Raw genomic sequence first — 15,740 nt, forward strand, 5'->3', positions numbered from 1 at the left:
CGCTATTCATAACACTTTGGTGACACCCACATATAACTGCATAGCAGTTCCTGTTGGGCTATAAAGAGATTCATCACTGAATCATATATAACTGTTATGCACACATATATTTCAACAAAAAGTGTCACCCATCAAATAAATCAATCTTTCAAAATAATAAACAGCGCACTGTTATTTCAGTAATGAGCCTAATCTAGAAATTTTTCCAATCTCCTCCCAAGCCATTATTCCATAAATTTTTGAAAATCTATACCAATGGGCTAACATATTTTAAGAAAAAATAATGAAATTCAATTATAAAAAAAATCATCCACTTTCTGTGATAGTATTCATTTGAACATCAATATATACAGCATCAAATAGCAAAACATTCAAAGAACTTAGTGAAATTATGTTTTTCTTATAAGAAATAGAAACTTTTTACAAAAGGTTTGAACAAAAGAAAAACACTTTTTTTATACATAATCATCTATTTTATTGAACTTGAAAGAAAATATTTACACAGAAATGAAGTGAAATATACATCAGACTATCAGAGAAAATGAAAATAGTTTATGCAAATATAATAAATTGGCCATTTATCGAAAATACTGTGTTTGAAAGAAGACTTTTCTTTTTCTTTTACCATATTGTCGTCGTTCAAGCAAAAGTCACCAAGTCCAGTTTTGAGATTTTGTCAATTTAAACTTGTGTTGTTATAAAAAATAGTAAAAATTATTTTAAAGATTTCTAACTCCTACAGTAAATTAACTAGTTCATGGCTCATAATTGTTCATATCATAAAATAATTAATTAGAAACTCTAATCAATAGCAGCAGTCTACCAAAAGGTTTTTAGTGGACTTGTGACTTTTGTTTGAATGCCGATGAAATGGAGGCAGTATGTCATTTTGACTAGAAAATTTGAGATTTTGCTAGCCAATATATATTATGTTTGTCCTCTCACTCATATCTAAAAATATAAAAATGTGGCACTTTCAATAGGTGCACATCACAAATGGAGGGAGATCTTGCTATTCATAACACTTTGGTAGCACCCACATATAAGAACTGCATAGCAGTTCATGTTGGGCTATAAAGAGATTCATCACTGAATCATAACTGTTATGCACACATATATTTCAACCATAACTTACAACTGAAAACAAAATCTTAACAACTTTGTGCATATGAAAACATAAAGATCCATAATATATTCAAAGTATGTGGCCTGGCAAAATATAGTCTCATCATAATTTATATTGGCAAATGAAAATAAATGCACAAAGAATATTGACATAGAAAGGGAAAAAAACACTAACGAATCAGAAATTAATATTTAAAAAAAATCTAATATGATCTTGATAATCAGCCATCATTTCTTTAATACAAATTTGTTTCACATGTTTGACTGAAAGTGTGTCTCATAAAATTCTGAGAATTTCTACAAAATATAAAGCCACACAAAACTCTATATACAACAGAATCACATTTACACTATTATATGAATATCAATAAACTGTACAATAAATAGCTATGTTACTAAGTACCTTTCAAAAAAATATTTTTCAGTGAGAGAAAATTGTTAGAATACACACTCTGTATCAAAGTAGACAAGGTAATTTTCACAATAGACTAATTTAAATTCAGGTTAACTTCCAAGTTAGAATTATATTACACTGTCATAACAATGTACCTTCTAGCGATTTATTTACTAAATCAGAGACATTATATAAACGAAAATGAAATCTTCAGCAGTTGCAAAATATATATGCATGATGGAACCTCCCAACTGACACTTTTGAAGTCTGTGTAACTTTGTGTCTTCAATGAATTTAACAGCAATATATCAACGGACACTCTCTGCTAGCATACAAAGATTTCAGTCCCTTGGGCGTCCTTTATTGGGATTTATTATAAATGAAAATACCCAGTCTTTTAATGCTAAAGAGCCCCAAAGCAGAATGTGCCAAAATCTGCGACGTATGGCACAGAACAATTACCGCTACTGCTGAACAATTTAGAAGAAGTTTAAGAAAAAGTAAAGTGCAAAAAACACTATTACATGTATGGGAATTTTTACCGCAGAACATTTCCAGTCAGCCGAGGGCTCATCGCAGAACAGTACTAAACATTCTACTTTGGGGCTAAAGAGAATCACCGCCTTGGCATTGATAATGTTAAATTTGGAGGGGTAATCATAAAATTTTTTATTCCGTTATCATTAGCTGACTTGTTACTAGTCATGCCGCTGAGATTGGTCCCTGTACAACCTGCAATTCAGGTTCAGAAAAGTTTTTCCTAACAAGTTTCTGATTATTAGAAAAAATATATACTAAATACTTGTTCATTTGTTTTTTTTAAACGTGTTCAATTTTCCTCGTACATTCAATTCACTAACGGGGTACTTATTTCTCACTCGCTCAAAAAAAGCCACAACTGATACTGCAGTTATATTCTTAAACATTAATAAACCTTGCACTGTACACTTACAAGGCACATGAAACAGAGGGTTTTTTTCTTTTAGAGTTGAGAACCTTGATTATCTGACTGATTTATTGGGAATCTAAATAATGTTGATTTCTCAGTAATTTTTTTTTCTTTTTAAGTGATGAGAAAATTATCATCAAAGTGTGAAATTATCCTGCAGATGAAAATGACGGTATTAACCCCTTACCTGTGTCACCCAAACTAGGTTCGGGCAGCTGAACAAGTACAATATTTGTGATTAGACAAAATTTTTTTTGACGAGAAAAATTGGTTTTTCTTTTCACCCTAAAGGAGGGCCAAATTGAGTTTCTCTTTGCTATTTATATAATGTATGAAATTAAACGGGGAGGGGGAAGAATTCAACTTTTTGTTCACTTATCTGAAATATAGGCCTATTCTACAGTTAAGGGGTTAATGAAGGCAAAGAGACTTTGCAAGTGCAAATGAACAACAATGACACCTTTGAGTGATACTTTTCAAGAATGTTTTGTTGGAGTACCAGCAACAGCGTGACTTGTCATAAAATAATATTGCCAAAAGACCACGTGATATTTCTGCAAAGCAAAGGATGATTTAATTGTCTATATCGGTGTTTGAAAACAAAGACCAGTAAAAAATGTCAATCCGACAGACCCCTTGCGTCCCGTATTATGGGATTTGTGTGTGTGTCCCATTTTTTCACCAATACTTTATTTGAATTTGTAATGATTACTAAATTTGTATATCACAAACATTTTTATGATATAAATTATATAATTATAGTAAAAATTATAAACATTCATCTTGCATGTTTGTCAGATTTAACGTTTTTTATGCAATTTTAATTATGATTGGTAATTGTGCCTACTATTGCAATGTTTTTCAATGACAACTGACGATGTACTGTATTTTACGGATTATTATTTAAGATCCCAGTTTACAGTATTTTTCTCAATGAAATATGGTATATAATCAGATCATTTGAATATTTTTTTGTGAAATACTGTACATTTTTGTTTACTGCGATTCGCAGCAGCCCTTTATTTCTGTGCCCTTTAGTAATTTCAATAGTAACTAGCAACTTGTATTTAAAGCAAGAAATTGCAACTTCTGGCAAAATTTAGTGATATCCAATATTTAAGATTACAATTTCCTGCATTCTCCTTGATGATGTATGGTGAACCAAAGTTTGAAGTTATAATTTTATTTGAACCCATATGAATATCACAAATATCGATTACAGCGGGTGAATAATTTTATCAAATTTGCCCCTGCAGACCACCTACGCCATCATTGTGAACCATAGGTTGAGAAATGCTGATCTATATGTCAGTTTATAATTAGTAGAGATGGCACTCAACCTTAAAATTAATGCATATTCGATTATCAAGAAATTTTGATTTAATGATGAAGGCTTGTCCCAATTCTGTCAGATAATCAAGGTTTTAATGTATCTGACATTTTGAGCGTAACTGGTGCTTGAGTTATTCTTTCACAATTTTCTCATGATTCTATGCTTTCTGTAACACATTTATGACAATGACATATATGTGTGTGTTTATGATGAAAATTCATAACTGTTCGAGCACAACCTCAAAATTTCACATTCAATGCCGATATATGCATATATTTCTCACACACATTAAGCATTTATACTTTACAAAACTTGAGCATGCAAAACTATCTAAGTTACTATAGATATAAATATTCTCATATGTTGTTACATTTTTTCACATTTGTTTCATTGTCACGCATTAAAAAAACGAATGATAGATGCATGCTGCTTAAAAATGCAAGCCTGTGATATAGTGATTTTTTATTAAAGCATGAATGTTACATATAAAATATAACATACATATCAAAATCAGTTTTAATAGTCATTTATGAATGAAGAATTTCCAAAAGTGATTGGGTATGATGTTTCCTAAATTTCAGTAATTGTCATAATTAAGAGATGGTTGCAGGTAAGTGAGGATCCAGGGCACTGTGTTGGGAAGGGCAAATTGTGTTAGTTTGTTGGATCATTGTATTTTCAATTCTTCGATTCTTCATTCATCACAATTATTTTAACATGTTCCTTGTCCCGTTAACCACATGTGACTCACGGAATGTGACATTATGAGCCATATATGGTTCAGACAGGGAATGTGTTAATTCACGTTGGGGGGGGGGGGGGCAATTGAATTGTAGAAAAACTTAGTTTAAAGAGAAATAAATTTTAGTATTAGAAATATGTAAAATACACTATCACTTTTCAACAATATCTATGTAGCACCAAATGACAAGTTTGCTTTTGTGTCCACCCGAAAAATTTTATCTATGAACGCATTAAAAAAAATCACAAAGACAGGCCTCATTTTTGAAAATTGTGTTACCTTCTGTATAATGTATAATAATTTTCTTGATTTCAAAATTTTCAAATATTAGATTTAATAATCTTTATAATTTATCAAAAAAAACCCTCTCCTAATGATTTTAAACAATTATTTTAGATTTTTTTAATTAGATTGTTTTAAACTTATCAGTACAGTTCATTATGAAACTAGTAGTATATTCACATCAAACAAAAGGCAAAAACTTTTACTGCTAATTTAAAATGTATTAAAAATATTTTTCTAAAAATCATTCAGATAAAATTGATTGATAATGACTTTCAATGGGGGAGCTATGATACTAAGTAACAGTGAGAAAAAATATTCATATATAAATTTCTGGTTGTACACCACCTCTTTAACGAATTTAAATAACAAATATTACAAAGCACTAGGTTGAGAGACTTCGTTTAGCAGCTATGGGGTTAAGAATCGACTAATATAAAAAACATGCGTTTTTACTTTTTGATGATGGAAATTGGTTTCCTTTTTCAAGAGTCAAGACCTAATTACACAAGGTAATACAAATACTATGTACAGTGAAACCTGTATGAAACAGAATGCCAATAGACTGAAATAATATTCCATTTTAGACAGATTTGTTTTATAAAGGTGCAAATAAAAACACTAATCATTGAACAGACTATATTTTGATTGCGTTTAAGATAGGTTTCACTGTACATGTTTGGTCTGACAAAAATTGCTAAAGACTAGCCACTTCGCAAACTGGCGTGTCTAATGTCTGGCAAATGCAGAGTATCCAGGGCATATATATTATGACTTCGTTCATAATGTATATGCCCCTGTATGGCAAAACATTTTACTAGAGAGAAGGCTCATACTTTTAATAATATTTTCTCTACATTGAAAATTATTTCTGTAGATATTTCTTAAGAGACTTGACACTTCAAAATTGAAGAAATCATAAGGCATGACAATTAATAAATGGCAGTGAAAATTAGAGATGGGACAAATATTCGGCTGCTATTCTGCTCTTTTGATGAATATTCGGTTCGGCCAAATAATATGATTTTTTTTCTACCATGGCCCACGTCTCCTGAGACGAACCAGCTTATATCCCCTAGGGCAGTGGTCGGCAAACTCATTAGTCAACTGCACAACGATTGAAATTTCTTTTGAGAGCCAATTTTTTTTTTAACTTAAACTATATAGGTAGGTACATTGTTGCTAACTTAATTAGGGTACTCCTAAGCTGGCCTTTACTAAAAACGTTCTCGATCTGATTGAGGTATGTTCGCTGAGGTCGACCCCTTCCAACTCTCCAATGGGAGATGGTGTATCGCTTCTAGCAGTGTTGATCGATGTTGGATGGAGACAAGAGGCCACGGGAGAGCCGTCATCAGGGCCGGACTTAGGCAGGTGCGAAGGGTGCCGCCGCAAAAGGGGCATAAAAATGTTTTGATTAAATTTTGACTTTGATTTCTTAACAAAACGATTAGCTTAAAATTCAGTCCAAGGTAGAGAACCTCTGAGTTTAGAGGAATGGGTAAATAATTGGTTTTTTAGCCCTGACAGCCCTAAACCTCCAAGTGCCTGGGGGCACGCTCACAATTTCTTGGCAGCTGACACTTTTATCCATATTTATTGATTAATGATATTTTTATGAACATGTGAAATAGTTATACAGTCATTCTCGGACGGTAATATTAACTTAACAGGCATCAGAGTACCCATGGACCTCCTGGGGTATTGGAAAACCCCTGTTCAGAAGGGCCGCAAACTTTTTTTTTGCACCGGGCCGCAAAATACCTAAGCTTGTCCCTGGCCATTATGAGAGGTGGTGGCCCAGGAACGTCGTCTTCTATGATCTGACTGAGTAGAGGAAGACGTTCCTTAGTATGGAAAACATTTCATGTCTTCTTCCCCCCCCCCCCCGTTTATGTTCCGAGAGGAGACTCGTCTTTTGCGTCTATCTACCCAGGATACCTTGGAAAAGAGCCTCTTTTTTGAAACTTTTCCCGAACTTCCCAGTTTCGACCCGCCTGATTGGTCGTGGAAGGATCACGTGACAGCAGTGTCAGGCTTTCACTTTCTTCCAGCAAAAGCCTGCGAAACATATGACTCACTAGGGCGGGGAAGGGAGCGAGAACAAAATGTGTGTCTAAACATAATTTTGCAAAAATCTGGAATTTTTTGTGCGCCAAAAACTCCAAAATACCAATCACGTGGTATTTTGTGAAAGAGCCACACTCAAAGGGCGAAAAAGCCGCACGTGGTTTGCCGACCACTGCCCTAGGGGAAAAGAGCGGGGACCATGGTTGGTCTGGAGGCCAAATAATGCTTAGGTATTCAGTTGAATATTTGCATAAATCTAAGTATATCAAGCTAATTTCAAAAACTATATTAATTAGAATTTTTCTCAAATTAAAAATTTACTGATTATACTTTATGGAGTGTACTTCCCTTTCTCTAAAAGAGGTTATGTCGGGGTGAGTTTCTAGGATAATGAAAACATGAAACTGAAAACAAAATCTTACTGCAATAAGGTGGAAGTGAACATGAATATACAGGGTGCATGACATTTTAGTGGGAACCGTTGACCCTAGAGGCATACTTCCAGTTAGATAAAGTATCGAAATAATGTGCAGTACTCAGATATGCTATTCATGTTTCAAGGGGTTCTACAGTTATTGAAATAAAAATGTCAACTTTTGATACAGTCCCGTGTGCCCAAAAACCCAGTTAGAAAGTTGTCGCTCTGACTTTCCTGTTGCCAAAAAAAAAGTTTCATTTCTAAGTGAATTATTCACAGAGATATTCAAATTCAAGAAAAAACAGCATTAAAAATGGGTGAAACAGTTTACCCACATTTGATGCAATTTTTTCCCAACTTTCTTCCATTTTTTGAATTTGAATATCAGCTAATAATGCACTTAGAAACGTGGAATTTCTTTTTTGTTGGCAACAGAAGAGTCAGGGAAACAACTTTCTAACTGGGTTTTTGGGGCGCACAGGAACTGTATAAAAAGTTAATTTTTCATTTTAATAACTATACAAACCCTTGAAACAAATTACATATGACAAGGAAAGGGTACAAAGGTGTCCTCATCCTCAAAAAGTTTCGAAAAATTACCACTAATTCTACTCATTAAAATATGCAGAAAAATATAAAAATATCTGGTGGAATTATTATGGGTCACTCAAAAAATGTATTAATATTTTTTATGCCAATAGAGGCTAAAATAAATTTTATAATCCTGGCAACCCTACGAAGTAATTCAACAACCCATGCTTAGGGATAGCACACACAGAAATAACTAGTGTTTCAGGGAAAAAAAGATGGAGGAAAGAACAAGAGGATAGTCTTATTCCCTTCTGAAGAAAGAGGGAAAAGAAGTTTTATAGATATTTCCAAGAAGCACGAAAGGTGATAAGTAGCCAATTGTTGTCATTTTTAATAATTTTTGTGGGTTTAATATAATTACATTCCCCCACTAATTTTTTTGTTTTTACGTGTTTCTGGGTGAGATGAATGTGCTTTAATGTTTTCATAATTTTTTGAGAATGACACCTTTGCACCCTTTCCTTGTGAGTAGTACATGTTATTTGGGTATTTTTCTAATTGGAAGTATGCGTCTAGGATCAATGGTTCACCAGTAAAATGCCATATGCCCTTTTACCTATGCACCCTGTATGTATTACACAGATTCACTAACTGAAAGGGAGAATACATAGACACGAAACGTATTAAGCTACTGAAAGAGGTAAAAAGGGCGATGAACATCTAAAGAGGAAAAAATAAATCAAATTTTATGATGCATTACTAGCTGAAAGTAAATAATGGTTGATATTTTCTTAATTAGACAAAATTGGTAACAGTGTTGAAAAAAAAATTGATTCTGTAAGTAATATTGAAATATTAAACATAGTTAAATTTGATTGTCAGCATCATGGCAATAATAATCTTCCAAAATTACCAGTTTTTTAATATTTATTTAAATAATAAATTGTATAATTAAAATCCAATATAAATCATTTGCAATTACCAATAGTTTTATAAAAATTTTATTTATACTTGAGATGAATTTTAAGAAAGCTGATATTCGACCACCAAATATTCGGTATTTTGCCAAAACATTTATATAGTTGAATATTCAGACAAATCACTATTCATCCCATCCCTAGTGAAAATAAATTTGTACTTTCAGGAATTAGAAAACAGCTAGTAGAAAGCACAGAAAACAATAAAAAATAATAAAAATAGATAAAAACTAAAAAAAATATTTATATTTCTTATACACAGTACAACCCAAATTTAAAAAAGAGAATCATTATTTTAATCGTATTCGTTACTTCAAACGTTGCTCTTCACTGAACTGTTCATAGAAATATCACTCGTAATTTTTTTTGCTCTTTTGGTGCCCTCATGTTCAATATTGCTTGTTAAAAAAACTTATATTTCACTAGTAATTTCTAATAAATGAAAAGAAAAGATTTTCACTAAACATTAAGCAACCTAGTTTAACCATTAATTTTGTGCATTTTGATGAAGAAGCAATACTTTGTGAGGTTTTACATCAGGGTTGGACAAATCACCAAAAAAATCTAGGTGGCATAACAATTTTTTAAACGCCAAAAAAATTTTTACCCAAAGGAAAAAAAAAGTCTAAAATAATGCTTGTTTTGATTTTTTAAGGGCATAGTGACCCTCTTTAATATTGGCAGATGTGCTGCTCTCAGTCTAATTTATAGTAACAACACAAAGAAAAATACAATTTTTTAGTCGCCATGGTAACCTGGAATTTCTCCAGCCTTGTTTTGCACATAGCCTAATCTTAGCCAGGGCTTGAAATTCTTGATCCTGACGTCAGGTCACCATGGCGACTAAAAAACTTGTAATTGTGCCTAAATTTTCTATATATATGTACATGATTACTAAGGGACATTCTGAGGACAACACAAAATTTTTGGAATTTATATGCCATCTATTGACATATCTACTGGGAAGAATTCGCTAAGCTCCCAAAAATCCCCTATTTTATATGGTTTTTTCAGATAATAGGCTTGGCTCCTAAAAACTTTGGCAGACGCCTAATTTTTTTCTGGATTTGTCAAGCCCTGTGTGTGTGTGTGATCTCAGCTATTTTTAAATAAACCCAATTTAAAAAAAAGGCCAAATAACAAGGGTTTTCCTAAGCTTCAATATCATGTGGTGCAAAAAGGTGAATTAATATTTCCTCAAATGAATCAACCAACATAACCCCCCCCCCCCCAGTACACTGAAACAAAATAATACAGCTCCCACGTATACCACAAGAATGAAATAGAGTGTGGTGTCATCATTCATTTTAGGAAAAGTGAGCTTTTGTAACTATGAGTTGTTATACTGCAATTATGTTATAACACCTAAGGAAACTGTTTCCACCAAACTTGTGGTACAACAGGGTTCCACAGGACAATAATAACATTGTACAAGATAATTTCTAAAAAAATCCCAATCGTTGGATACCTACACAATTTTTCATATTGCCATGCAAATATACATACCTATTGTGATACGAAAATGAAATATGGAGAAAGAGACATCACACATTTTTACAATACATTTGCACTCTTCGACCTTATTAGCATCATTAACTACATGGTATTCCAAAAAAAAAAAAACTGATCATTTTTGTCACACCACAGTCATTTTCTGCACACGAGGGCTACCAAAATAACTGCTAGTAGGAATTTGAATAATCTGCATTGTAGTAATACAAGCGCAAGAAATTTCCCTAGGCTTAGATCTTTGGCGAGCCCCAAGCCAGACTTTTCACGGGCCCTTCTATAGGGAATTTATAGCATGAAAGACAAAAAAAAAAGATAATTGTTCCAGGAAGCCATGGCCGATTCAACAATCGACTAAATAGTCCAGCTGTTTCATAATGATCACACAATATCTCAAAAGATAGACAGTGGACAAAAAGTTTTGGGAAAGACACTGAACTTTATTGCAGTTTAAAATCAAAGAAGTTTTCGTAATTTTTTCAAACATTCACTAAGTTTTTTTTTATGGGATGCTCTGCATATAATGAATTCATGGATTTCTATATAAATCGTTCTGATTCTGTGAATAGGCATATAATCTATAATCAATGTTATAAAATTCTATAATAAATTTGATACATGCCACCAATGGTGGTAATTTAACTACAATAATATAAACTGATTATACCACTGAGAACATCTGATTATCTCCGAGAACATATGATTAAGCCTGGCAAGAATGGCTTCTGCACGAGTACTTGTTTAGGTTATTGAGAATGGTGCGTGTGAATTTGATACATTAAATTTGAACTAGCGAGAATTATGTTGATAAAGAAATAAACGATTTTTAGAAAAATCATGAAATCATGACTGGCGCCACTATTCTGTAAACATTTTAAATCTAACTTGATAAAACAAGAGACAAATAGAATCTCATGCTTTGCTCAACCTATTCGAAGTACTTTTAGAATCCAGACAAAAACCTTTAAGAACCCAAATGTTAAATTTCCATATTTCTCTTTCAAAAAAGTAAACGATCCCTATCATTTTCAGGCTTTTCATTACTAAGCATTAAAATAAAAATCTTGAGTATATAACTATCACAATGATTTCCCTATGGCACATACTGCTCAAAAAATAATCTTTCTGATAATAACATGTAATCTCCAGCATCTATTGTTCCACGATACTGTTTTACATTCTTCAACTACTTGATATTCTCAAACATAGAAAGTGAACACAAAATGAAAAACTTATTAAAAAGCTAAACTGTTTTGAAAAAAACCTAGAATAAATTACAAAAAAAAAAAAATATGGTTATGAGACAGTTTTGCTTCCTATGTTTTTACAAAAGAAAAGAAAAAAACTAATAACTGTGCTTTCGGTTTACATCTTCAAAAACATTTCTAGCTATCTATCACAGACACTGCCTGTTTTTTTTTGGAGTTAGAATGTTCTGCTTGCGATTGTAGGTTAGCTTAGAAATCCACTTACTATCAAAAAGCTTTCAGTTCTCAATAATTTGGTTAATAGACAGCTAATCAAACCAGCTCAGATTGTGCATACATTTATAACAATGTAGACGTTCATCAAGACCACTCGAACAATATTTCTCAATGACATTTTTAAGGCATTATAATGTATTCGTATTTTCACTTCTAATATAAAAAGAATGCTGAAAATCAAACTATTCTTTGGATACAGAGAAATTCGATTGGATTATGCATAATAAACAAAACAAAATTCACTGAACCTTGCAGAGAGCTCATTTTGCTCATGAATTGACAAAAATTAAATTAGATAGTAGGTACTTACAAAATCTTGATTAAAAAATAACTTTAAACTTGGTAACAATTTTTTTCACACTGTCAAAGCAACGACGGGTGGATTTTTCTGAAACTTCTGGCACAGTAAGTCCGCTTGTTTAGCACACAAGTCAGGTAAAGAGATACCTCGGCGAAGAGAGGAACCAGAGTTTCGATTGGTATACCTCTGCTCGCTACTCTCCGAATCTGGTAACCTCGGGCTGAGAACTTGGTCATCCACGCTACCTTCCAAGTGTCCAAGACCTTTGAAGCTCGTATTGAACACAGTAACCAAGCTTGTTATCTGTTCAGTTTCGATCATAACCGTATCCCCATATGACATACCCGCACTAGTATCACTGTATTCCAAATCTGCACTCATGTCATCTTCTACATCACTCGCCGAAAGTAAAGGTGCACGCCAGCAACTATCAGTGACAGGACTTTGCTGTTGGTTTGGACGTCTCTTCTTGAACACCTGATCATCTTCGCAGTCAGATCTCCTCTTGGAACCACGACACATTTCAGAATTGTCACTCCCACTGTCCACTAACATACTAGACGAAACACAGTCACGTTCAACAAATACCACATTGGACTCCACACTCGAACATAATGCACTTGCTGGTTCAATTTCAAAAACTGAATCTGAAGATTGTACACCACATTCGTTTCTAACAGCATAGTCAACACTTTGAACCACAACCTCCTCGTCCTGTACTAAAACCGTACAGCGTTCGCTCGATGAATTATGTTCTGGAGTTGAGTTATCCATAGAAAAATTCGTACAGTTAACGTTTAAGGCACTTTTTTCGTGGTCGACACGATGCATGTCTAAATTATCATCGACAGTCACAATTGTTCTTACCTGGTTCAAGACTTTAGCTACCAAGAGGTTTTTGTGCAGGCTGCTGGACACTCGTTGACTACGGATATTAGCAAGCTTCCCCAAGGAGATCTCCATCAGTCGCGCTGCTTCTGAGGGTAACATAACTAACACAAATAAAGCCTCCTGAAAGGCTCAATAATCTCAAATGACAACACACACTACACTAATACTAATCAATGGACGCTCCTGTTGAAGCGAATCAAACAAAGCGATACCACGTCCGACGGCGACTACTATCTTTTCACACTCAAACCAATGCCCGCCTGTTGGTGCAATCTTTTCCATTAAATAATAGCAACCCATGTTTAAATTCGCCAAACACGCCAAACCGCTGGTATCTAATAATAATAAAAAGTTGCACCATTTTTTCTTCCCTTGTCAACCAGTTTCTTCCTTCATAATGGATCGACGGTCACGGTTTCAGAAACAAAATAACAGACGATAATGGCAAAAGATGGCCAGACGTCCCTGTTTTCTGAGACAGTTTCAATTATTTTTCGCTGATAAATGCTTCCGGAACATTGTACGGCTAACAACAAGAATCTTGTAAATTAGGAGCGATTGAAAAATAGCTAATGCTATTTCATGATTAAAAAATTATAAGCTTTATTAGCATACTCGACAAAATGAGCATTTTGACTAAAATGATTAGTTAGTCGAATATCTCAGGGGCGGCTCACACTTACCTGCATGGCCCCCACATCCTGAAGCAGGGCCCCTAGGCTGGGATCTTTTACTGGTCCCCCCCCCCCCCGACCAGACTTTCACGGGGGTTCCTTTTATGATCAATTTACAACGTGAAAAAACAAAAAAATGATTAACATCCACCAGGGCTGAAGCCTTGTCAGCCCTTATGGGGGCCATGCTTACCTGCCACCCGTGTGCAAAGCATCATTTATTGTATTCTACGAGCCGTTTCGATAGTGAATCATAAACTGAACGATAATTCTTAACTAATTTATTACGGAACAATATTTACATCTCATTCCCGGCATGTTGTCATTCCCTTGGAATGTTGCCACCTTCGTACAACATAATACTGCTTATTTTCTGATGTTGCCAGATACATAACAGGCGCCCTCAAACACAACCATGGGGGGAGGTCGACAGGGCTTTTGCAAGGCCGTCTCTATTCTACCCACTGAGCTATAAGGAAAGTTTTTTCATAGCTCAGTGATTCTACAAGTAGAATAGAGACGGCCCTGATTTTTGTCCAGTTCACCCTGTGATCATAGGCGGAGATTGACTTGGAAGTCTGGGGGGGGCAAGGTCATTATTTCTGGGGGGGGGGCACGATGATGATGTCAATTCATCTATACATATATACATTAGACCAGTCGACTCCACGTTTGACTCTGAGGAGGCAATGCCCCCCCCCACGCACGCCCCCCCCCCCTCCGTATCTCTGCCCATGCCTGTTATAAACCTGATTTTTTTAACACAAAGCTACCATAGACGGAGATAGACTTGGAAGTCTGTGGGGGTCACGATTATGATGTCAATTCATATATGCATATATACATTAGATCAGTCAACTTCAACTTTGACGCTGGGGGGGGGGGGAGCAATGCCCCCTCTGCCCCCCCCCCCGTATCTCCGCCCATGAAAGCCACACACCATTGTTTACCGAATGAAATGTGTGTGACCATACGTTCCGCTTTTCAAGAAAATGTCTCGCGTTCACATCTTGGATTATTTTATCGTTCTTAATTATGCCAGATAACTTGATCCGCATTGCAGCTCTTATTGATGAAACCATCATCACAACCTGCAGCACAGTTCCTAGTGTAGGTATTTTGGCGGTCCCATATAACCCTTTGAAACCCTGATGCCACCAATGTTGCTTTTTCTCACTGTAGAATTTTTCTTTTGACCTCGGAATTAAGCCCCGACTTGAAGCATTGTGTTAGAATATGGTGAATATGAACTTTGGGGGCTTGCATCAGAGGGCAGAACTTAATGTTGAATTTTCGGGGGGAGGGGAGGTTTAAGATGGCTTCCAGGAAAAGATGCCTCTGGAAAAGAATTTATATAAAGATGAATATGCCTTGCATTATCTTGGCTGAAAAAAACTTGAACGAAGTGAATTATTTCTCAACACAAAAAAAAAAAAATGAAATTTAGAAGAAAAAAATAGAAAAATAAAGATTTGTTGACATCGGTTTTTAATGTATTTTTGGAGTATCAAAAATGCAAAAACATTTTAAAAAATCCAAAAAATGAATACTCGAGACTAAAAGTGCTATAGTGAATTTATAGCATGAAAAAACAAGAAATTACCAGAATCGTCCAGGGCTGGAGCCCTGTCATCCCTGTCCTTGTGGAGGCCATGATCATTACTTTGTCCATAAACAGGGGCGTCGGAAGTATTTCAAACCTGTGGGTGCTCATCTAAAGCTTTATGCAGAAAATTTTGATTTCTGAACCAGTGCTCAAACCCGTGCCGCCAATGTAGGAGCAGATCTATGGGGGGGGGGGGTGATCACCCTTCCACAAGCGAAATATGCAATATTGTCCTTAATGCGATGAGCCCTGACTTGAAGGATTGTTTACGAAAATTTCATGAATTGAATTCATGAAGTTTTCGTAACTTCTATATGATAATGCTGCATTCAACCAATCCGTTGAAAATTACTTGTATCAACGTCTTTGATTAAATAACAAATTCAAGAAAATTTAACTAAAAAATGGGAAACATCGAAAGTGCTGGAAATACGGGACAAAATGCTGGATGTAT

At 34.6% G+C, this 15,740-nt stretch overlaps 1 protein-coding gene across 1 annotated transcript; it reads right to left on the minus strand.

Moving 5' to 3' along the window:
- Positions 1-6,707: 6,707 nt before the first annotated feature.
- On the minus strand, positions 6,708-13,250 carry LOC149085253 (uncharacterized). The gene has a single exon (XM_089233155.1). The coding sequence runs from the start codon at positions 13,103-13,105 to the stop codon at positions 12,170-12,172; it is 936 nt and encodes a 311-aa protein (XP_089089281.1). The 5' UTR covers positions 13,106-13,250; the 3' UTR covers positions 6,708-12,169.
- Between the last annotated feature and the right edge of the window lie 2,490 nt (positions 13,251-15,740).

The sequence above is a fragment of the Pholcus phalangioides genome, unplaced genomic scaffold, assembly GCF_987345545.1.
Source record: "Pholcus phalangioides strain wild (caught in Gottingen) unplaced genomic scaffold, Ppha-v1.0 ptg000007l_1, whole genome shotgun sequence".
NCBI classification, from domain to species: Eukaryota; Metazoa; Arthropoda; class Arachnida; order Araneae; family Pholcidae; genus Pholcus; species Pholcus phalangioides.